Here is a 24,932-nt window from a genome sequence, read left to right as displayed (position 1 = left end):
GGGAGATTACCGTCAGGGTAATACTGCTGGTTCATGCCTTCCGGAGGCCCCTGTCCGCCGTGACTGTACTGGTCCCCGTAATAGTCCTCCTGGCCCGAGTACTGCTGGGGCGGGCCTGAAACCACAACGGGCGAGACGTCACCACGGGCTCGGCACCACACGCTTCCTCCAATGATGTCCCCGGAGTGCATTCCTCTCTGCCCAGGGCCCTCCCTGCTCCGGCGTTCATGCACTTCTCCCTATGCCCATGCACACACGTGCATAAACACGCACCAACACCACACACATTTCACAATAACTGTTGCTAAGACCACATATGCAGTACCAAGCAATTATCAACTCAAAAACACAAACACTAGCTTCTTAAAAAGTGTCAAACTATTAGGAAATTAATTCCCTTATTTTTATTTTTATATTAGAGCAGTTTAAAATAAATGAGGGTTTGTTTCTGACCATACATTTAGTACATACTCAAAAATAAATGGTATTTTCTGCTGCAAATGAGCTTTTGATATAAAATTTTATGATGTAATCTTTTCCCAGAAAAGATTAAAGGAAAGCTGAATACCAGGAAGTTCCTATCCAATTTGTAACCCTTTATATCCACTACCTCTCAGGAAAAAAATATATAGTGGGGTGTATTTAAAAAATACACACACACACACACACACACACACACACTCAAAAGCCTAAGCAGTCATTATGACTGGTCACTATGATGCACACAGCTCAATGCAGGAGCTGCCCCTTGGTAGTCATGTACTCCCACAGCCAACCTCCCGCAGTCCCTCCCCCAGGGTGGCTGGCCCTGCTCTGCCCTGAGTGGGACGGGTGAGACAGCCCCCATCGCCAGCCAGGCCAAGGAACCCCACACGTGCATGAATGCGTGCACCAGGCCTCTAGTCTGGAAATAAAAGCCCTAACTTTGCCTGGATGAAGGTCATTAAATGGAGAGCCTCCCACCCACTGTTATTTCTCTGAAGCAGGACACGTCCGCTGGGCTCTTACCCTGCTGGGGCGGTCTGTAGGGCGGCATCTGCCTCTGGCCCATCATGTGATTGCCTTGGCTGACCTGGCCCATCATCCCCATGGGCGGCTGCTGGCCCTGGTAGTGCTGCCCGCCGCCCTGGGGCATGTTGTACTGCTGGGAAGGAGGCTGCTGGTGCATCATTGGACCTGGAAAAACAAAACACGCACTCGATCTTGTTTACAAATAACATTAACATCTTAAAGAGAAACACAAAAATCTGTTATCACACTAAAAGCCTAGTGCACGGATTTGTACACACTAAAAGGAAATTAATTAGAAGAAATACTTTAGAGGCTGAGGAGGGACCGCAGGAGGTTGGCTCAGGGCGTTTCTGGCCCTTCTCACCCAGTCCTGATTGGCCTGACCCCGACAGCAAGCTAACCTGTCAGTCAGAGTGTCTGCCCCCTGGTGGTCAGTGCGTATCATAGCAACTGGTTGAACAGTTGAACGAATGGTTAAACACTTAGCATATTAGGCTTTTATTATATAGAACTAGAGGCCCAATGAATGAAATGTATGCACGGGGAGTGGGGGAGTCCCCTCAGCACAGCCTGCACTCTCTCCAATTCCAATCCGGAGCATCCCTCTCACAATCCTGGACTGCTGGTTCCTAATCACTCACCTGCCTGCCTGCCTGGTCACCTCTTACTGCCCCCCTGCCAACCTGGTTGCTCCTAACTGCACCCTTCCCCCCATTGCTGGCCTAGTCGCCCCTCACTACCCCCCCCCCAGCCTAATCGCCTCCAACTGTCCCCCCTGCTGGCCTGGTCGCCCCCAACTGCCCCTTCTGCTGGCCTGGTCACCCCAACTACCCCCCCTGCCAGCCTGGTTGCCCCTCACGGACCCCTGCCGGCCTGGTCGCCCCACACAGCCTGCTGCTCAGTTGTTTGGTCGTCCCTCACTAACTCACCTCACTGGCCTGGTTGTAGGCAGCCATCTTGTAAGGGTGTGAGCATTAATTTGCATATTACCTCTTTATTATATAGGATAATTTTCTTTGATTCTAAAGTATCAAAACTTAACTGAAAGTATTCTATTTTCACTGAAGAGATTTTTTAATATATTGAAAATTTCTTCACTTATTTCCATCCTAATCTCTCTTTTGAAAAGTAACTTATATTTCTTTAAATCAAATCCCTAGATAATCATTTTCTGAAGTCTTCTTTCTATTACAAAATTCGTCATTTATGGGAACAAAACAAAAAAATAATGTAACAATTATAGTAAAAGAAAAAACTACACATTAGTACAAAAGATGACTTTTTTAAAAAAGAATAGTTGGTCCTTAGTTTGAAATGAACAATTCTTATGAATACCACACCTTTCTCCAAAAACAATAACTATTCTCCTACACCCATTATTTTCTTCTTCAAATCTTACATCACAGCAACTATACTGCAACCACCTCCATTTCCTGTGTGCACGCTCGGCTTCTGAGGAGCTGTCCACCTACCGCAGCTGCTGTCAGAATCACTATCGACTTCGTGCTGTCTCCTGGCTGCCAGCTGTACGGAGAGATGTCTGATCTCCACTGACCTAACTGACCTGAGAGAAGGGAGCAATGTTCCATCCTGGCACTGCACTTGGGAGAGAAAAATAGAGCAGGCACCAGTTTTGTGCAGCTACTTTCACTGACAATTTATCTATTGTCTCCCTTTGTTTTCAGTATGTCTCATCGAAGTTACAGAAAATATCTTGTATTAATATTTAAAATTTAGAATATATTATTTCATCACAAAGAATTGTCAACAGATTAACACTGACTTCCGTTATCTGAATTCACTTTAGTGATTTATCGTAATCAAAATCTAGAAAATTTTATTGCAAATACATTAAATCTATCTTAAGCTCGTAACCTCACCACATTTCATAATTGAGAAAGCTTTAGGCTGGCAACATGCCAAATGTTTAACGGGCAATTAGCAGAACAGAGCGCCACTTACCGGTTTCTAGCTATTATGCACAAGAATACTTAAAAGAGGAACAGGGTAACAATCCCATTCTCTGAGCCTATAATAAACGCTAATAGACCTCACGCCATCTAACACAAGAACAGAGTGGCACCTCCACTGATGCTGTAATAACAAATTATGTGACAATTATCTGTAAATGCTGAAGCTCAGCATCAGAAGACATTCATGTAAATCAAGGGAAATCCATACAAATTAACATATCCTTACCAGGTAAAATGAACCAGAGAGTAGGTGAATTGTTAGGGGTTGTACTTACAACAATAAAATCCTATTTTCTCAATTTTTTAGCTCTAAAGCTTTCGTTGATTAGCGTTCAAATTATTCATTGATTAACTTTTCTTACAAAAAAATCCAAAAACACAGAATCTCAAATAAACTATCAAAGACATAAAAATAAGTAAGCTTACATAAAAAGATTAAGCAATTTAATTTCTAAATGTAAGAAACGTATTTTAAGCTAATTTCAAACTCAACATTCCTTTTCATTGCTGCTCACATCCAACCTAGACTGTTCTACATCAGCCAACAGCCTGAAAGCGCTGCTTTCTCCTCCGAGTCTCTGCCGCACGCACACAGCTCGTTACCTTGGTTCGGCTGCATGCTCATGCTCGGCCGGGGGCCGTAGTTCCCCATGGGCTGGCCCTGGCTCATGGTCATCTGGCTCTGCACCGGCACGCTCTGGGAGGACGGCACCGCGTGGCTGTAGCCGCCCATGGACCCGTGGCTGCTGGCGGGCATGCTGAGGGAGCTGTTGGTCAGGTTGAGCTGGCTGGGCCCCGGCCCCTGCATAGGCATATGGTTGGGCCCTTGAAGAAAGCGATCAAAACCAAAATGCGAACGTTAAACACAGGCTTTGCATGAAGGACCTTAGCGTTTTTTTTGAGGGGAGGGGGTGCATTACCACAGTAACAATACCAAACAGTGACTTCAGTATTTGATCAATAGTAAACCAGGAAAGTGCTTTACATGAGAGCAGACACTGTGGAGTGAATGTTGTCATTCCCATTTTACCGACTGAGAAACTAATTCTTTTGAAAAGCCGAAAACATCCTGAAAAAGAGAAACCGGAGAGGACTAATCTTATGAGAACAAAAAAAAAAAAAAAAAAGCCAGTGGAATTAAAAGTGTGTAGCATTCGCCCTAGCAGGTTTGGCTCAATGGATATAGCGTCGGTCTGCAGACTGAAGGGTCCCAGCTTTGATTCTAGTCAAGGGCATATGCCCGGGTTGTGGGCTTGATCCCCAGTAGGGGGTGTGCAGGAGGCAGCCGATCAATGATTCTATTTCATCATTGATGTTTCTATCTCCCTCTCCCTCCCTCTCTGAAACTAATAAAAATATTTTTTTAAAGTTAAATTTCATTTTTTAAAAATATTTGTAGCATTAGCCAATAAATAAACTAAAAGATCAATAAACCCAGAGCAGAGTCTAAAAAGGGACCCAAATACTAATCCAGTAAATAATTGTAACGGTGATAGTAAGTACCGGTGGACAAAAGAAAGACGGTTCAGTAAATGATGTTCTGACAGCTGAGTAGCTGCCTGGAAAAACCAAGTTGAGCCCTACCACATTACTTCCATGAAGACTAATTCCAGATGACTAAAAAAATTCAACATTAAAAAAGAAGAAAGGAAAAGAAACCATAAAAGAAAATTTTAGAAAGAAAATTTTTTAAAATAATTAAATGGAAAGGCCTTCTTAAGTTTGCCAGGAAATGCAGTCATGCAGATTGATAAATTAGACTATATGAAAATAAAAAATTTGAACAAGACCAATACAAACCAAAATTACTAAATAATACAAATATAAACTGGGAAAATGTTCTAATAAGTCCTATCACAGACCAAACTAGTAACACACCACCAGCAGTAAATGAAAGGGCCAAGGACATGAATGACCATCTCACACAAAAGCAACCGGAGGCCATAAACATAGCAGACTGTTTGCTTTGCTTATAATATAAAAAAGGCAAGTTAAAACTATGAAACCCATCTTCCATCTTTCAGACTGGCAAAGATAAAAGTTTTGACCCAACTATTATGAAGTTCCTTCATGCATTGTTCAGGGAATATATACATGAAAATGCATGAAAACTTTAACTCAGCAATTTCAGTTCTAGGAGTTTGATTGCTCATTATGACATGCGCTGACCACCAGGGGGCGGCGCGGAAAGGGAGGCCCACGCCAGCAGCTGGCAGCCACTAGGGCAGCGTTTTTCAACCGCTGTTCCGCGGCACACTGTTGCCTGGTGTGCTGTAGGTGCAGACAAGACAAGAATTTTATAATTTTTCACTATTTTGTTTACTTAATATTTCATAATAAAGTAATTATAAAATACTTTCTTTGTGTTTATTTAATTCCTATTCAAGAGAATTACTTTATATATAGTCAATATAGGCACAGAGTTAAATTTTTTAACATTTTCTAATGGTGGTGTGCCTCGTGATTTTTTTTCATGAAACAAGTGTGCCTTTGCCCAAAAAAGGTTGAAAAACACTGCACTAGGGAACCCTACCTGTGCACAAATTACATGCACTGGGCCTCGAGTTTATCTTATAAATAAACAAGCTCTTTTGTGTACACGTGTGTACACACACAAAATTGTATGTTTGCTTATTTTCTTATATTTTACATATTCGCAGCAGTATAATTTTTTAATACTAAAAGAATAACCTGTATTTCTACCAGAAGGGAACGGCTCACATATTGGAGGCATCCTTAAAAAAGGAATGCAGTGGCTCACCAAAAAGGAGACACCTCTATATACTGAGTGCTGTCTAAGAGGTCTGTATGTTCTCGTGACCGCTGACACACCTTTAGGAGGGGAACAGTGACATGTAAACGCCTAATGTCTGAAACAAGAAGGAGAGGTTCACACAGAGAGCACCTGCTGAAGGACACCAGACGCCCATGACCCGGCACCAAGCGTCTGGTGAGGCAGAGGCTGCCTCTCGTACCTTCTGATCCGGGTACCAGAGGCCTGGACTACCTATTCTTTTTTTAAAAATCAGTTAAATTTTAACACAGAAACCTGAGACTGAGAGGTCATTTGACTAAGAACAAGCAGCATATAAATAGTTCTGCAACTTAGATAAAATATTGAAAACGAAACTAAAATAGTAAAAGCCTAGATATGAATTTGTGTGTACAGAAGAGTTGGATAAATGCTCTAAAGAACTTATTAAATAAAGAAACACAGGTAATGGGACTGGTAGCCTCTCCCACACTGGCCACAGCTCTCTGTCAGCCGCTGTTTGGAAGATCTGCAGCATTCTGGCCAGCCGGGTCACAACCAGCTGACGCCTCCGGCTTAGAGACTGCCGCTGCTCCAGGTGCCTCGCACACAAACCAGAGCGCATGCTAACGGCAATCACCCTGCCACCCAACTGCTCCTTCAGGTGTAAGGCTTGACTGTTATATGGAAAAGTTAGGTCAAATCCTAATTAAAGGTATCCTGAATTAAAAATAAAATAAATCACAACACTTCTAACTCGCTGCCTCTCCGTTTTACACACGGGTCCTGATGAACAAGTGTGGATCAGCACAAACATTCCTCCTGCCCCCCACCCCGGGGAGCACTCCTGCCCTCCCCGGCCGCCCTGGCGCTGCGAGGGCCTGGCTGTGGCAGGAAACAGCAGCAGCCCGGGCCACCTGCCCTGGCCCATCGACCTCTATGGGCGAGACTGCCCCCTCTGCCGCTCGCTGCCCTTCCATTCCTCGCCTGCCCTCACCCTGGTCACCAAAGCTGCCCACCAACACAGCCAGCTCGGAGGACGCTGTCCTAAGGAGGCTGATTATTCATTTTAAAAGTAAAGTATTCTGTTACTTGAATTTACTTTCATTATTGACATTTGTATGACACTTTCCTTTGTGAATGAAAATAACCTCTGTCATTAGAAAGTAGAAATATTCTCATATTTACTGTAGAAAACACTCCACCAAAAACTATGGTCATGGGTTGTGACTGTTATAAAACAAAACAGTTTAAAGATACCACTCAGATGAAAAATTCAAACCAGCAACAGGGAACTAAATAAGCACCAGTGGCCGGAAATATATCCCAAGAGCCTCTGAACTTACCACGAGTAAATAGCAAAGGATGGCTCACGGCGTAAGAAAACTGACCTTCTTGTTCAGCTTTTAACCTGGCTTTAATATCAACGTCCGTGTGTGTGTGTGTGTGTGTGTGTGTGTGTGTGTGTGATGTTATCACGCGCACACCTGAGCCCGCTCCCCCCGCACAGGGAGGCGCTGCTGCTCGGCCTGCACCGGCTTTGTTCTTCCCCGTGTGCCCAGGGTCGCTGGTCTGAGACCAGCACGTTTCTAACAAAACGCAGGCGAGCGTTAAGACGCCTTTTCCTACACAGACCTCGATGCCTCAGCCACGCACAATGCCTTTTTCTTCCAGAAGCTCCTCCAGCCAGCCCCCTGCCCGGGCCAGGCCTAAATTTAGCAGCTCTGTGCATCAGAGGCGCCTGCGTGCCAGCCGGAGCCCCGGGCGGCCTGGTGAACACTGAATACAGGTCACGTAGCTCGGCAGCTAACAAACTCCGAGCGCCTGCACTCGGGGGCATTCGGAGCAGTTTTGTCATCAACAATCTAGGGTCCCTGGAGCCCCCATGTCGTTCCGGTTGCTAAGCAACTCTGGTGTTAATGTCTTGGAGGAGAAACCCTTACCCGGCATCTGGCCGTTCATCTGGCTCTGCATGTGGGGCGCAGGGGGCCCCCCGCCGACCATCCCATCTGAAGGCATGTTGTGCGCGCGCGGAGGGGGCGGGGCGCCGCCCGGGTTCATCCCTCCGGGGCCCAGAGGCATGTTCTGCGTGGGCGGCTGCGGAGACAGTTTAGGAAACAGGAGGAGCTGTTAGACGTGACACAGGAGAGGGCACGTGGGACCGCAGCGGCCTGTGTTACTAACTGGGGCAAAAACAGTGCATTTCCACTTATTTCAGAGTGTTTTGTCATGGGCTTATTAACATATTTAACATACGCGCAACACTTCACACCATCGTTAGCGTGAACACATCGCCTGTCCACCTCAGAACACAGGAACACAATAACGGTATATTTTAGTTTATAAAATCCCAGGGATGAAAATAAAAATTCTAACATTCTATCCAAAAACCATTTCCGTTTATTATGTGTAAGGACCTCCAATGTGTCCATTGTTGTTATTTAAATTGTTTTAAAGATTAAGTCTCCTTTCATTATAAATGTATTTAGATGTGTTCACTATTAATGATGAATTTTACCTGGAAAGAAAAAACAGTAACAAGAAGTTATTACAGAACCAGAAGACCCAAAATGTAATACACCCCCTGTGCTGGAGGGGGAGAGGTTTGGGGGCAGCTTTAAACGCCCAGCCTGTGATCAGCCGTCAGCCCAGCCCGCTGCGCCCCTCCCTCCCCGATCGGAGCAGGGCTGCCGGCCTGCGGGGGAGAGACAGCTGCCTCCGAAGGAGCCTCTGGCAGCCGGCCTAATGGCAGGAGGAATCGCCTAACCTTGAGAGTTCGCCAAGGGCGAAGGAGACAGACCACCTGCCGCCTTCTCGGGACGCTGTGATGGGGAGCAAATGGTCAGTCTCTGCAGCCCTCTGAGCAGGGGGACAGGGCGGGGTTTGTCCAGGTCGATGGCAGCCTTCCTTCTCTACTTCTCTATGCCCTTCGTCTCTTCCTATCCAGCCACCCCATGGTCTCCAGTTCCCCTCAGCCAGACCCCGCGCACACAGCCCACCGCACTGGCACTCAGCCCTCCGACCTCAGTGACGGTCACTCACTCATGTGCCAAACGGCCACTCACCGCCCGGCCCCTTCACGACCCGGCCACACAAAAGGCAGTTCCATCAGTCTTTCCTCTCAATGCTGACCTTAAATGCTTCAGCACCTACTGATCTTGCTCAATTTTCAAAAAGGTTACCAAATATCAACTCAGTGTCACATACTCTTCATTTTAAAGCATCCTTTATCAGCCTTCAAACATGGCTGACCTGGACCCTCACTTGAGAATAAAAATCCTTCCTCCTATTGTCATGTCCAAATTTCCTATTGAAAATTCATGTTCTCCCTCTCAATAGGTGTCAATTTTCACTTTCCTGTGATTCGAGTCATAAAACATAAGTATTGCAGTTCCTGTCATAGTAAGAGGGCTTCCATCTAACCCTCTGCCTAGATTAGGGGTGTCGAACTCAATCAGAGAAGGGGCCAAAATCTAAAATCCAGCCTAAATCACGGGCCGAATGGTTTACTGAACAGTCATAAACTGACAATGTCATAAACTGACAGCAGAGTGCAGTGATGACAGCGCGGTGCGGGCCACATTGCAAGGCCTGGCGGGCTGGATTTGGCCCGCGGGCCTTGTGTTTGACACATGTGGCCTAGATAATAGGATTATCTAGACTAGAGTCTAGATTCTAGACTGACTGGAAAGGGAAGCCCAGTTCAGCTTAGGATCCCAGCTCTCCCGGCCCCGGCTCTCCCGCCCCGGCTCTCCCGGCCCCCAGCTCTCCCGGCCCCCAGCTCTCCCGGCCCCCAGCTCTCCCGGCCCCCAGCTCTCCCGGCCCCCAGCTCTCCCGGCCCCGGCTCTCCCGGCCCCCGGCTCTCCCGGCCCCCGGCTCTCCCGGCCCCCGGCTCTCCCGGCCCCCGGCTCTCCCGGCCCCAGCTCTCCCGGCCCCCGGCTCTCCCGGCCCCCAGCTCTCCCGGCCCCCAGCTCTCCCGGCCCCAGCTCTCCCGGCCCCCGGCTCTCCCGGCCCGGCTCTCCCAGTCCGGCTGTGTGATGGGAAAGTATGGAGGCCCCGTGGCAAGTGGCAGGCTCCCGGCACTGAGTGGAAGACAGTCTGGGGACCAGAGAGCCAGAGACTAAAAAGGGGAGGGGGGCGGGGGGCGGGGTTAGCTTCTGCCAGGATGAGGGGCAGAGACTGCGGTGTAGGCCCCACCCAGGTAGAAGGGCCTCCATGAACAACGCATGCTCTCCTGAGATGTCCAAACAGCCTTCCCACAGATGAAGGTCAAAACTGACATAGCTCAACCCTAAAACGTTTTACAGTGAACCCTCAAAAGGCTCCGGGGATCCCTAGTGCTTCGCCTACCGAAGTAAAACTTAACTCTCGGAGGAAAATAGCAAACAGAATCCCCACCTCCCGTGCTGCAGGGCTTGTTGGCTTACACAACCACGGGAGCTTGTTCACTCATGTTTCACAAATACCTAACTACTCCTCCTGGCCCAGAGCTGATACCGAATATTTAGTAAATAAGTGAAAAAAACGCATTTAAATGACTTACCACAAAACTAAAAATTCTCCTCACAATAAAATTATTTTAAATGCTTTTTTAAAACATAAAATATCACACTGCAAAATACAACTTTTAGTTCAATGATCACTAGCTGTAGAACTCTCTTTAATATAGGTGTCATTCATAAAGTTCCCCACAAGGAGGCACCAAGAGGACACACAGACAAAAGAACCTCAGCACAGGAGAGGGTTCGCACTTTACACAGATGGAAGCCCTGTTAGTCAGCCCACAGCTGCCAACGCTCACAGCGTTACTAGCCTATCTGCCTTACTTGCTAGTCCAAGGTCCGTCTCCCAGAAATGAGCTCTGTGCACACGTGAAACGGTCAGGAAGATCTCCGGATTTCTCACTCGGCCCCACAGCAATGTCCGGGGCACCCTGGGCAGCCTGGGATTTATTGCGGCGTTCAACCTACCACCTCACCTCCGCAGTGAATCAGCACATCCGCGTCCTGTCTTTTTGCCCCTCCTCCCCAGACAGCAGACAGAGTCAGTCTTCCTAAGACCCTGACCAGCTGAACTGTCCTAACTAATAATCAGGCCCACGTGTTTTCACAGCACTGTTTCCCAAATTTCCTAAGAAATTGGGATCCAAAATGATTCACCTACTAACACCACGTTCCCAGGTTCCCCATTAAACCGCATCTTTCTTTTATGAAACAGCAAACTCCCACGATAACAAGTGAACGTTGAACTGCCTCAGCTCTGGCCCTGGCTGGTGGCTCAGAGGGCTGGAGCATCGTCCCGCAAACCAATAAAGGTGGCGGGTTCGATTCCAAGGCAGGCGTGTCACCAGATTGCAGCTTTGACCCCCAGTCGGGAGTATATGGGAAACTACCGAACCATGTTTCTCTCTCACACACGTCTGTCTGTCTGACTGTCTCACACCGCCCCTCTTCCTCCCTCCCTCCCTCCCTCCCTCTCTCTCTCTCTCTAAAAATCAGTAAAAACATATCCTCAGAGCCGAAACCAGTTTGGCTCAATGGATAGAGCGTCGGCTTGGGGACTGAAATGTCCCGGGTTCGATTCCGGTCAAGGGCATGTACCTTGGTTGCGGGCATATCCCCAGTAGGGGGTGTGCAAGAGGCAGCTGATTGATGACTCTCTCTCATCGATGTTTCTAACTCTCTATCTCTCTCTCTTCCTCTCTGTACAAAATCAATAAAATATATTTAAAAAAAAAAAAAAACAAACAAACATATCCTCAGGTGATAGATTCAAGAACACTTCCTGGGCTCTGAAATCCTATGATGATGTTAATCACCAAACAATCACTCCAGATCTATATAATCTTATAGAACAAAAGTAAGTGCCTTCCTCCCAGACCAGGAGAATCCCTGGACTACACTTGCAGAATACAAAAAATAAAACAAGACAACTAACCCCACAGCACACACGGGGGGCATTAGGGTTAGGGTTAGGGTTAGGGTTAGGGTTAGGGTTAGGGGGGCAGACACTGAGCCTCCCTGAAGATAGCACAGCACCACCATCCAGTCATAAACAGGAAGCTATCATGGTGAACTCAGGAATGTATTTTTGTATTATTTCAACATTTACACCAGTCTGGCTAAATTACAAAAGTAATGTGTAGTCATTAAAAAAAAAACACAGAAATAAATGAAAACGGGAGCCATTGCTAAAAGCTTCATATGCATACCTCCAGAAAGTTCTGACAATTCGTGTGTGTGGAGGGGGTGTGTGTGTGGGGGGGGGGTTAGTTTCTGGCAGCAGGGTCACACTCCTTGTGATTCCTTTTGTTCTCCTGTGGACATTATTCTTTATCTGTACAAAATTCAACTAAATTCAAAGTATAGAATTCAACTGTGGAAGTTGTGACAGTTTTAATCCACCCTCAAAACTTACTCCTAGTCTGTTTTCCGAGTATGAACAATGTCTGAATCAACAGCCTTGTACAAATCCCTTCCTGTGCTCCTTCTATGCAAATCAGAGGAAACCTTCATTATTCCAACAGCAGGTCCTGTCCCTGCCACCCAGCAAGACAGCTGCTCCTGTAGAGAGGAGCTACATACGCTGTTTTCAAGAAGTGACAGGGGCAATCTTCCGGTTCCTGGGACGCAGGCTGCTCTCACTTACCTAATACAGATCTGCAAGAACAAGTTCACAATCATACTCACACACATGCATGCAAACACACACTAACAGCTACATTCCTCATGGTAAGAGGTATCCGACCTCCTTACGTCTCTGGACTCAATTATTCAGTCCTCTGAATTTCCTATGTACTGCCCAGCAAATAGTTAACACGACTTTCTATAGAACAGCGAAAAGACGAGACAGGCTCCAAGGCTGGCAAACGCTACCTGTGCTATCTGAATCAGAGAAGTGTGCCCATAACTCACTTCACACACACAGCTCACCTGCCCTGGAAGATGTCCCCAACAATCAGAACGCATCACTTTGGGTTGCAAATGTGCTCACATATACAGTATTCTAAAATACCATGTATTACATACACCTTGAGTTGAGTTGTCTTTAATCTCATTTATAAATCTTACAGGCATATTAGATTTTATTTTACATTTTTGAAAGAATCAAATGAGCACCTTCTTTAGTTTTCTCCTTTTTCTTAACAAAGCTTCCTTACTTCAAGATAATTGAGGTGGTAATCTATACTACAGGGTGGGGCAGAAGCAGGCTTTCAAGTGCTTCCATGGTAAATAACAGTCATTAGTAACAATATGAGAAAGCGCTGTTTCATGCATTCATAACTACAAACCTGCGTTTGCCCACTGCTGTGTTTACAGTGGCTTTTATAAGCTTAAAAAGCAGGTAGAAGATAGAGACAGTAGGATTCTGTAAGATCTTTTCATAGCTTTTGAAGTTCTAACCGAATCAAAATATCACGTATGCTAAAAGTTAATTAAAATTTAAATGAAAAAGAACAATGAATGCAATACATCCTGCTCATCCTGGAGGTGGGCCACAGAAGCTCCGCCCTCCCTGCACCGGGCCTCACCTGTGAGCGGGAGCTCCAAGCACCGAACTGCAGCCCCGAAGCACCTGCCCCACAGCTCGGTCCCGGCCCTGAAGACCCACCAGCGCGTTTCCGCTGAGGCCTGTGCAGCAGGCAGCCGGGGGCTCCCCACGGAGCTCGGGACGTCAAGGGAGCTCAACCGAGGGGTGGGTGGGTGGGTGTGTGTGTGTGTGTGTGTGTGTGTGCGCCATGGGCACGACCCATGGGCAGACACTGGGGGTGGGGTGAGGGCATGTGACAGGGGTGTGGAGGCTGGGGGAAGGTCAATGGGGGGAAAAAGGAGATATATGTACATGTGTAATACTTTAAACAATAAAATAAAATTTAAAAAAAAAAAGGAACGTCAAGCATAGGCAGCATCGCAAACAAATGCAATTCAGAAAATAAAATATAAAGTTTACTATAAATAGCTTTTATTAATAGTACAGGCTTTAATTTGTTGTATAGAACATCTACTGAACAAAACTATCTTAAATGAATTTTAATTTTAATAAGTATGTATATCTGGTTAAATTAGGGATTTTTAAAAACTTGTAATGAATTAAGTGAAAGCCAGATTAGCAATCCCAATCAACTCTGAGCCTGTTTCACAATTAAGAGTCATGTTTATACACTCAATCTCAGCGAGCGGCATCATCAGTCAAGTTTCAAAACTGATCCTCTGTACGTATTCAGTGACTGGAAATCACTTATTACTGACGGCCACAGGCAGCAGTTAAGAGAAGAGGTCATTTCTACTTAAAAATATCCTTGAAGAAGCAGTAAAATTACTCATTTATTAAGTGCTCCATGTCAATCAAACATTCTGTGTGACGATGAGACAGTAACAACCAATGTTGCACATCAGAGTGGAGTGAGAGCACACTGCACCGCTGCCTGCTGACCTAGGTCCGTGGTCGGCAAACTCATTAACCAACAGAGCCAAATATCCACAGTATGATGATTGAAATTTCTTTTGAGAGCCGAAAACCAAATTCTGCGCATAGGCCATGAAGTTCCAATCGCACTGTACGTGGGTGCCCACACGTGGTACTTTGTGAAAGAGCCACACTCAAGGGGCCAAAGAGCTGCAGTTTGCCGAGCACTGACCTAGGTCGTTTTCACGGATCAGCACCTTTATAGCATCTGCAGCCAATGATCAGACTTGACTTTTCAAGCAAGAACTGGGAATTTGGCAAACTCACTAACTACTCTCTTGAGTTTCAAGTATCCTAACACTAGAGACTTCGCTGATGAGACGGTGGTAACTCAGTGATTTACCAAACGTGGTTTTGGGTATCATAGAATAAAATATGTCAATGTTTAGAAGAAGTGCATACTCAGTGAACTTACATTTTCTGAATGACCAAAGCATGATGTTACAAAATCACGCGTGAGTACAAGACCCATCCAAAATGCAAGAAGGACCAATGAACTTTAAAGTATCAGTAAGAACATGATTTCAGATTTCATACTTCAATAACCTTAAAAAACACCTCTGTTGGGATCTGCTATGCTATCAGATGATTCACAACAATCTGAAAAGGTTAGTAAAACATTCTTCCCTTTCCTACCTCCATCTGGGCCAGCCCAGATCTTACTCTACCGCAACTGAAGTGTGTTAACCTAGATTAAACCCAGAGGAGCAGCCAGTACAGCTGTTTTCTATTTAGCCAAGCATTTAAAGGAAATCTGCAAGCTTACTATAAATAATGTCATTCATATTTCACTACATTTATTCACAAGATATAGTTAATTTTTCCTTTAAAGAATTTTATATTAACATGCAGTAAGTTTATTGTTCATTTTTTATTGTTCATTTTAAGTGAATAAATACCTTTTCAACAAATATCTCAATATATCTATTTAGTCTACATAAAGCTCCTCAATAATTTTAAAATATATCTTTATTGATTTTTTACAGAGAGGAAGAGAGAAGGATAGAGAGTTAGAAACATCGATGAGAGAGAAACATTGACCTGCTGCCTCTTGCACACCCCCTACTGGGGATGTGCCCACAACCAAGGTACATGCCCTTGACCGGAATCGAACCTGGGACCTTTCAGTTCTCAGGCCGACGCTCCGGTTTCGGCTATCCTCAATAATTTTTAAATGTAAAGGGGTTCTGAAAACAAAAAGTTCTGAGAAATGCTGCAACAGAGAAATATTAAAACCGAAAAGATTCTCTAAAAAGACTTTAAAAAAATGTGATAAACACCAGGAAAAAGGGATAAAAAATATACTTTAAAAGAAAACATACAAATAAAGTATGTTAAAACAAAAAATCGCTATATATTCTGAGAATATTAAATAATCACATTACTTCGTAAACTTTATGCCAACAAATTTGAAAAGTTAGATAAAATGTTCAAAAGCACAATTTATAAAAATAGGCAATTTATGAACACAGGCTACACCAATGACCCCATGACAACGACGGAAATGAAGTACAGTCTTGTCGCCCAGGAGGCTCCGCTACGGAACTGCAGACTCCTGAGAACCCGCAGCTCCATTATGAAATCACTCCAGACTAAGAAAATGAGGGAAATACTCCACTCAGTTTATGAAGCCAGCACAGTCACAATAAAGGCCAGACAACGCTTTTCAAGAAAAAAAATTAAGCACCAATTGCACTCATGAACAAAGACATAAAAATCAAGATCGAAATGTTAACTAACTGAATGATACAATTTTTTAAGACCAAGACCAGAGAAAAAGTATGTTAATTACAAGAAATCAAGATTGACTGACCATTATAACGTAAATTAATGTGGTTCACCACATTAACAGATTAAGAAAAACTTGTGATCTCCTTAGATGCAATAGAAAGTATTCAAACAAAATTTAACATTCATTCAAGATATTAACTCTGAACACAACAGAAACCAAAGGGGAATGGTTCCTTAGATGAGGAAACATTATCTGGGAGCACTACAGCAAGCACCGCACTTCCTGTCAGACAGGGAAAGCTTCCCTTGTGGTCAGCCACAGACAGGATGTCCTCTCTCACCAGACTACTCAGAAGGTACGGAGGTCCTAGCCAGGGAAGTAAGGAGAGAGAGAGAGAAATAAAAGGTGTAAGAATTAGAAGAAAGAAGCAAAACCAATTATTCATAAATAATATGGTGGTGAATATAGAAAACTAAAAGTATCGACAGAACAATTATTAGAAAGGATTGAACAAGACTGTGAAATTCAACTGCATTTCCATGTAGACAGCAATCAGAGGAAATAAAACTTAAAGCGCGAAGACTCTACTTGCCTGGAAAAAACCATGAAGCACCTGAGAAAGATGCGCAAATCCTCTGCAGGAAAATCATAAAACCTCATTGGATACTAAAGCACTAAATAAATGAAAATATAGACCATCCTCATGATTTGAAAGACTCGCTATTGTAAAGTGTCAATTCCCCCCTCCTGACTGAGAGGCAAGGGAACGCCAAGGTCATCTGAGGAGTATGCTGACACGCTGAGATTTAAGTGTACGTGGAAGCGCAAAGCACTGATAGTCAAGTTATTCTGAGAAAAACGAGGAGTTAGTAAACTTCTCTAACACATTCAGACTTCCGAGACTATGCCAAGTGTGGCGAGACTGTGGAATTTACAAAAACAGACCAAGAAGCAGGAGAGAGAGATCCGACAGATGTATGTGGCCGCCTGGTAGTCACGATCTAGATGGCATGACAAACAAAGGCAGGACGCTCTGGTGTCCAGGAGAGAATGCTGGGACAGAGAACTTGCATGTGGAAACAAGTAAAATAGAACCTATTCCTCACTCAATTATTCACAAAAATAAATTCTACTCAGCTGGTAACCAAATTCACGTCAATCGTCACACAAAGACTTATTTCAGATTCAAAACAAAATTTACTAATTATACATCCTGAGTAGGCTACATCTTAAGAGAAGCATCTTATTGCTAGTGGTAAACCTGGTAGTGTTCTATTAAAATCATATTTTAGCCAAAGCCGGTGTGGCTCAGTGGATAGAGCGTCAGTCTGTGGACTGAAAGGTCCCAGGTTCGATTCCAGTCAAGGGCATGTACATTGGTTGCAGGCACATCCCCAGTGGGGGATGTGCAGGAGGCAGCTGGTCGATGTTTCTCTCTCATCGATGTCTCTCTCCCTTCCTCTCTGTAAAAAATCAATAAAATATATTAAAAAATAATAATAAAAATTTTAAACTCTTTAAAATAAATAAATAAATAAATAAAATCCTATTTTACTGGTAGTGGTATATAGCAAATAAACAACTACAGTAATGTCATAGGTACCGAGATTTTTAGAGTAAGACAGAAGAGATACTAAGTAAAAAACCTTCCCCGAAGGGGAAATATCACTAATCCAATACTTTATTTTTTTCTAAAACAATGTGTTCCCTGGTTCTGTCCACTGAAAACACCTAAGAGACAATGAAACCGCAGTAACGATGAATGCCCCAAACATTCAAATCGTGGTCTCTAGTGTCAATTCCCACTGGAAAAGGAAGGCTCGGAAAACGGAGGGCAGGACAGTTCTGGGACAAACATGATCCATCTGATCGCCCTCAAATCCTCAAAGCGGAGTGGCCACAAGGTCCTGCAATCGCCGCAGGCGGACACAGGAGCCACCGGAGGGCTCCCAGCACCACAGACGCCACCCCCGAGGCCCAGAGAAGGCCTGCCACAGATTTAAACACATGAAAAACACAGAACTCTAAGTTTAGACTTCCCATCGCCAAAAACGGAACAGCCAGCCAACACGTCCTCCTGAGGCAGGCAGTCCACAGCACCAACGGACCACAGCGCCGACCCCACCTCTCACGCAGCTCTATTAGCCTCTAGGAAAGAAGAGGCGACGGACACAGCCTGTTACAGGCCAGGAAGGCAGACTCGGCCGAGTCCAGATGTGAGGATTCTACAAATGCATGGCCCCATCTGTTCTCCAAATACGTGGCGACTAGAAGACCCCTGAACCGATGGAGGGAGACCTAAGACACAGCACTCAATGCCACGTGTGGGCTTTGTTTGGGTTCTGTGGCCAACAATTATGAGACATCGGTGGATTTTCTAAACAGCTGGTGAAAATCGTGGACAGTCTGGGTATTACAAGGCAGTAAGAAACGTCAGTTACTCTTGTTGAGTGGGGTAATAGTCTTATCTGATAAAGAGGCTTACTGAAGTATTAATAAGTAAACTTATAAGATATCTGGGATTTGCTACAGATTTATTCATAAATTAGTTGTGCAATTACCTATTAAAATAAATAACAAAATAGGTAGATGGACTGGTGAATGGGTGAATGGGTGGATGAATAGGACTTCCTCAGGGAAGGATCAATTCTAGGTGAATTAAATCAAATACGAAGGCAAAACATTCAACCCTAGGTCAATGGTGGGCAAACTACGGCTCAAGAGTCACATGAAACTCTTTGGCCCCTTGAGTGTGGCTCTTCCAGACAATACCATGGCCTGAGTGAGTCTATGTTGAAGAAGTGGTGTTAGAAGTTCAAGTTTAAAAAATGTGGCTCTCCAAAGAAATGTCAATCGTTGTGCTGTTGATATTTGGCTCTGTTGGCTCATGAGTTTGCCGACCACTGTGCTAGCTAAACAGTTTCATGTTCTGAGGGGCAGGGACCGGATTTAAACAAACCTCAAAAATCACTAAACAAAACTGACACACACGTAGGCCTGCACAGACCCCGTGCCCTGCCTGGAGGTACTCACTGCTGGCAGCAGAGACTGCATGTTTTGGTTCGAGTCTGCTATCGTAGCCAGGTAGACCAAGTTCGTGTGCAGCATCTGTTGGTACCTATTAAAATAAAACAAGTATCAGTAGGAAATAATTCTTCCTACGTGCTTAAATACAAACAGCATCATAATCATTTCTCAAGGCTAACGAAAGCTTTACTACCTGAACATCAGTAGCATTTCATTGTTTCCTAGTTCCTCTGCACAATAATTCCACTACCTACCTTTACAGAGGATGAGAAATGCAGAGGGTCTCTGGGCTCAATGTTGTTACAGGGAGTTTATATGCTTCCCCATCTCATTCAATCCTCAAACAGCACTACAAGCAAAGTTCTTTTCGCCCTTTACCGAGGAGGACAGGTGCAGGGAGGGGCCTAAAGGGAACCACACGGCTGACCATTCCCTAGCGGGGCACACGCTTTCCGGAGAGGTCTGCAATGCAGAGGGCGCGGAAGTGTGTGCTTATTCCGGCCCTGGGCCACTGTCACGTCGTCAAAACCTCAACCCCGCGAAGAGCCAGCATGCTCTGCAAACGTGCAGGTGGGACCATCTTCCTTCTCCCTCGCAGCAGTGGCTGACAGGATTGGCCAGCTGGTTACTACCCACCTCTCCACCTCACCACAAATAGGCGTTTCCAGGTACACACTGGAATGTGATTGGTCCAAAATATTGTTATCCTATATAATAAATAGGCATTAAGCAATTGACCATCACACTCTCACACAAGATGGCCACCCAGTGTGGTCAAAGATAGCCACCACAAGATGTCCGGCAGGAGTGGTTAGGGGGTGATCAGGCTGGCAGGCAGAAGCGGTTAGGGGCAATCAGGGAAGCAGGTGAGTGGTTAAGAACCAGCAGTCCTGGATTGTGAGAAGGATGTCCGACAGTTGGACATCCCCCAAGGGGTCGCAGATTGGAGAGGGTGCAGGCTAGGCTAAGGACACCCACCCCACCCCACCTTCCCCCCATCCATGCATGAATTTTGGGCACCAGGCCTCTAGTTATTAGAATAAATGCACAACAGATTTCAAAGACTTAATATGAAGCAAAAGAATGTAAACTAGCCCTAGTCAGTTTGGCTCAGTGCATGGAGCATCGGCCTGTGGACTGATTCTGGTCAAGGGCACATGCCCAGGTTGCAGGTTCGATCCCCAGTATGGATCATGCAAGAGGCAGCCAATCATTGGTTCTCTCTCATCATTGATGTTTCTATCTCTCTCCCTCTCCCTTTCTCTCTGAAATAAAATATATATTAAAAAAAAAAAAAAACAATGTAAACTATCTCATTAATGTTTTTTTTTTTAATATATTTTATTGATTTTTTTACAGAGAGGGAGACAGAAACATTGGAAACATTGATCAGTTGCTTCCTGCACACCGCTTACTGGGGATGTGCCTGCAAACAAGGTACGTGCCCTTGACCAGAATCGAACCTGGGACCTTTTAGTCTATCCACTGAGCCAAACCGGTTTCAGCTCATTAATGTTTTTATATTGATTATATATTGAAGTGACATTATTTTTAAAATAAGGAGTTAAATAAAATGTTTTATTTAAGTTAATTTCTCCTGTTTCTTCTTGTTTAAGTGTCTACCAGCAAAGGTAAAAGTACATATGTGGCTCACAAGCATGTCTACCGGATGGTGTTGTTCTAGACTTCTGATAAAACATTCAGCTTGTTCCACTCCAGCAGTCTCCTAAGGGAGACTCTTTACTTCCAACATAACACCTCCAACTGGGTTCTTATAGTGCTGACCAATTCTCTACTATTACACCTGACCCGTGCTTCCTCCGTCACATATACGGATAGAACTAAAGGTCCTACGTATGTGAAGGCCTACCTTTTCCACAAATCAGACCACACACAAATGTGAAGTCCTTACGTTATGCAGGATAAGAAGCGAGTGAAAAATTAATACCCACTCCATTCCAGAGAACATATTTTCCTCATGGACAAATTGAGGAGAGTCACACAAAACTGGGTACACTAATGTCCATAGTAGTATCACTCCGAATAGCCAAGGAAACAACCCAATGTCTATCACTGGTGGATAACTGTGGCATAGCTCTTGACAACAGGACATTGTTAGCGATGAAAAGGAAGTACTGATTCATACTTCAACATGGATGAACCTGGAAAACGTGCTAAGTGAAAGAAGTCAGTCACAAAATACCCCATGTTACGTGAATCCATTTAAATGTAACAGCCACCCTGGGCAGATCGGCAGACAGAACGGCTAGTGGTTGTCAGGGGGTAAGAAACTGGGGGCTGGAAACCAGGAGTGACTGCTCATGGGTACAAGCGTTCTTTTGGGGATAATGAAAATGTTCGACAGTACAACTCTATGAGTATTCTAAAAACCTTGAATTGTACACTTTAAAATGGGTGAATTGTATGGTACGTGAATTAGATCTCAATAAAGCTAAAAAGTAAACCAACACAGAAAAATAAAAACTTTTCAAAATATCAAATCAATCTTACTGAGAACACTCCGAGGTCTTCCCTTTATTCTGATAGTCCATTATACACTGAATCAGATGGTTATTTTCATCCAACATCTGAAATAAAATTAGAAAAAGTTTATTGAAAATCTCGTATATCAAGTAAAAAATGGTAAAATCCTTCAGATTTCTAGAAATGTTTAACTACACAGGAGCTGAACCCACTCAGCTTTTAAACCTATTTCACACCTTGGGCATAATGTCCCGTTTCACCAACCATTCTCAGTAACTCTATTCCAGTTCTTCTCCCTCTGAGTCGTTACCGGCAGCTCGAAGGGAATACTTACCCACCTCTGCTAAATGTCATTGAGGCTTCAGCCTGGTAAGACGACAAACTGAGTCCAAGTTGGCTCCGTATCACTCATAAGCTTTTTAGTAAAAATTCCCCTTATCCAGAATGAAGCCCACACAGGAGCAATGCAGCCCAGGGGGCCGGGGGAGCTGGCTGGCTTCTCAGCTTCACACAGCACGGCTCTGTGGTTCTCCAAATATGGAGTCAAACACGATTCCTGCGTCTGCGTAACGTGCATGGCTGACTCTCTGAGCTTACCTCACTCTGAGATCGTCCCAGAAGCTTAAGAACAAAAGTGTATGCATTTACATCATCCTATCATCTTTTTTAAAAATATTTTTAATATTTTTATTTATTTATTTTTTTACAGAGAGGAAGAGAGAGGGATAGAGAGAAACATGGATGAGAGAGAATCATCGACCAGCTACCTCTTGCACACCTACTGGGGATGTGCCCGCAACCAACGTACATGCCCTTGACTGGAATAGAACCCGGGACCTTTTAGTCTGCAGGCCAACGCTCTATCCACTGAGCCAAACCAGTTTCGTCCATCCTATCATCTTAAAACAACGTGAGGCCATTCTGTGCAAGCACTGGGAAGTCAGGGCTCAGGCTTATCTGTGAGATGGGAAGGCAGGAGTGACTGATTCTCCGGTACCCGCCCCATCTTCCACCAAAGCGCCAAGTAGAAAATGCCATCATTTAGTGAGTGCAACTGTTTCTATGAAAAACCAAGACCCATTTAACATTAACTGTGACTTTTCTTTCCGGATGTGAATCATAATCTGCACTTGCTGGAAAAAATATACATATTAACATTCCTCTCTAAAAAGTGGATATTTCTTAAATAGAACCATTGAATGCCGAAAAGCAAATCCTTAAAATGCATTAGTCCAACCAACAACCTCACAACGTATCTTCTCAGCAGATTCCTCAACCTAACGAACTTCGTTGGAATATGTCTCATATTTAAAATCAATCTTTCACACTACAAAATGGAGCACTTAATTTGGAATCCCTTTCTCCTTCTCATCGGAGGATGAAAACCAATTGACCAGCATCTCCTAAATTAATCACCCAAGAGGAATACCTGAAGATGTATTAGTATGTAAGAATAACTGTAGGAAAAAGAGACATACTCAGAACTTTGCTACAGTCCAAAAATATTCTCACCCGCGCCCAAATATGCTGTGTGTGTGTGTGTGTGTGTGTGTGTCCTCAGAGCTGTAGGCCAGGGTGCACACTTAGCCCGTTCACTCTGTGAAAACCCTGCCTGTTTAGACACCGCCAAGCCCGCAGTTCGTGAATTAAAGCAACAGTTAGGAAAACTACACGGAACCTGGAGTAAACAGAAGCCGCCGGCAGACTGACAGCTGTCAGAGGGAGGCTGAGGGGCTTGGAGGAAAAGGGGAAGGGATTAAGCACAAACTGCAGACAACAGGAGAGGAAGAGGGGTGGGGATCGTAGAGGGAGATGGGGAGGAGGAAAAGGGGTGACTCCAGGAGCCTTGCTTTTGGGCGGTGGGCACACAATCCACATACCGGCCATGAGTACAGACTGTCCTCTCGAAATCGGTGTCATCTTATTAACAATGTCGCCCAGTAAACTCAATAAGAAAAGTTTCGTACATCTATCTGGCGCGGGATGGCGCCCTCAGTGAGGAAGCTGACTGTTCACTCACCCTGCTCCGGGCAGAGCGGTGTCTGAGGGGCTGAGCTCAGCCGGGGGCTTTCCGCGGGGCCGGGCAGGCCGAGGGCAGGGGCTGCCCCGGGGACTCAGCTCCCAGTGAGGGGGCGACCCCGCCCCCAGCGCCCCCAGGTCCTCCCCACACCCCGCTGTCAGCGCCGGGCAGGCCCAGCTCCCCGGGGCGCGGGGGAACCGGAATGGGAGGGGACTCCCGCACCGCCCCTCACTCCGCTGGGACGCCAGCGCGTCCTCGCGTCCTCCTGGGCGCCCCCAAGCTCTCCCGCGGTGTCCCCCAACTCCTGGGGCTCCCAGCTCCGCCGGGCGCAGCGCGGCCTCCCGGCCTCCCGCGACCTCGGCCGGAGCGCGGAGCGGCCGCGGCGCGAGGGGCGGGGCGACTCCGAGTAACTCGGGACGACCGCCCGGCCCCGCGCGCCGCCCGCCCCGGCCGCCCCGCCACCCGCCGAGGGCCGGCCCTGGGCTCCGGCCCCGAGGGGGGCCCGCCGCCAGGTCCCGGAGGACCGCCCCGCCGCCGCCGCCGCCCCGGCCCCCGCCGCCCGGCCCCGGAGGCGGCCGCACCTTCTGGATGGCGGCGGGCGTGATCTCGCCCTTGCCGCGCTGCCGCGGCGCCGCGAACGCCACCGACATGCTGCCGCCGCTCCTCCCGCCCTCCCGCCCGGCGGCCCCAGCGGCGGCGGGGCGGCCTCCGGGCCCAACCACCGCGCGGGGGGCGCTGGCGCGGGGCGCGAGGCCGCGGGCGCCACCCCGGCTCCGCCCCGCAGGCCCAGCCCGCAGGCGGCCTCCCGGGCCCGCGTCCGGCCGCCCCGAGCCCCGCGGCCCGCCCCCGCCCGGCCCGCCTGCCGCCCCCCGGCCGCGGCTCCCACGCCCCCCCCGCCCCGCGGCCCAAGTGGTTTGGCCCGCCGCCCGCCCCGCCCCTTCCCCCCCGCCTCCAGGAAACGGGCCCGCCGCCGGGGAGCGGCGCCGGCACAGGAAGTGCGAGCGCCCGGCCCGCCCCGCTCCGGCGCGGCCCCTCCCTCCGCCCCGCCCTCCTCCTCCTCCTCCCTCCTCCCTCCTCCCCCTGCCCTCCTCCCTCCGCGCCTGGCCCCGCCCTCCTCCTCCTCCCTCCTTCCCCGGCCCCGCCCTCTTCCTCCTCCTCCCCCCTCCACCTCCTCCCTCCTCCCTCTGCCCTCCTCCCTCCTTCCCCGGCCCCGCCCTCCTCCTCCTCCTCCTCCCTCCGCCCCGCCCTCCACACCGGGTTCCTCCCTCCTCCCTCCGCGCCCCCGGCCTCCTCCCTGGGCGCGGCGCCGGCTCGGCCTGGCGCAGTCCCCCACTGCAGCCTCGCCCCCGGGGGCCTGTCCGTCCCGGAGCGGAAGGGAGCGGGAGGAGGGGTGGCACCCGCCGGGGGCGGGGAGCGCGGATTGGCCGGTTCAAACGGCTCGGCCCGCCCCGAGCGCACCTGGGCGGC

The 24,932-nt window shown here is 46.9% G+C and overlaps 1 protein-coding gene across 3 annotated transcripts in view; it reads right to left on the bottom strand.

The window, feature by feature from the left end:
- Positions 1–24,180, bottom strand: part of SS18 (SS18 subunit of BAF chromatin remodeling complex) — a 34,789-nt gene extending 10,609 nt beyond the window's left edge. For all 3 annotated transcript variants that reach the window (XM_084888262.1, XM_084888263.1, XM_084888264.1), the window contains exons 1-7: positions 24,047–24,180; positions 21,473–21,549; positions 18,968–19,052; positions 7,680–7,833; positions 3,588–3,809; positions 1,009–1,176; positions 11–115 (exon numbers count right to left, since the gene is read on the bottom strand). In XM_084888262.1, coding sequence (XP_084744388.1) covers positions 11–115; positions 1,009–1,176; positions 3,588–3,809; positions 7,680–7,833; positions 18,968–19,052; positions 21,473–21,549; positions 24,047–24,115 — 880 coding nt within the window. In that variant the 5' untranslated portion in view covers positions 24,116–24,180. The remainder of the gene's footprint in view (positions 1–10; positions 116–1,008; positions 1,177–3,587; positions 3,810–7,679; positions 7,834–18,967; positions 19,053–21,472; positions 21,550–24,046) is intronic.
- Positions 24,181–24,932: the final 752 nt, after the last annotated feature.

Source organism: Pipistrellus hanaki, assembly GCF_964339955.1.
Source record: "Pipistrellus hanaki genome assembly, chromosome: 6".
Lineage (NCBI taxonomy): Eukaryota > Metazoa > Chordata > Mammalia > Chiroptera > Vespertilionidae > Pipistrellus > Pipistrellus hanaki.
Note: the sequence above shows the minus strand (reverse complement) of the source record. Positions and strands in the feature narration are given on the sequence as shown.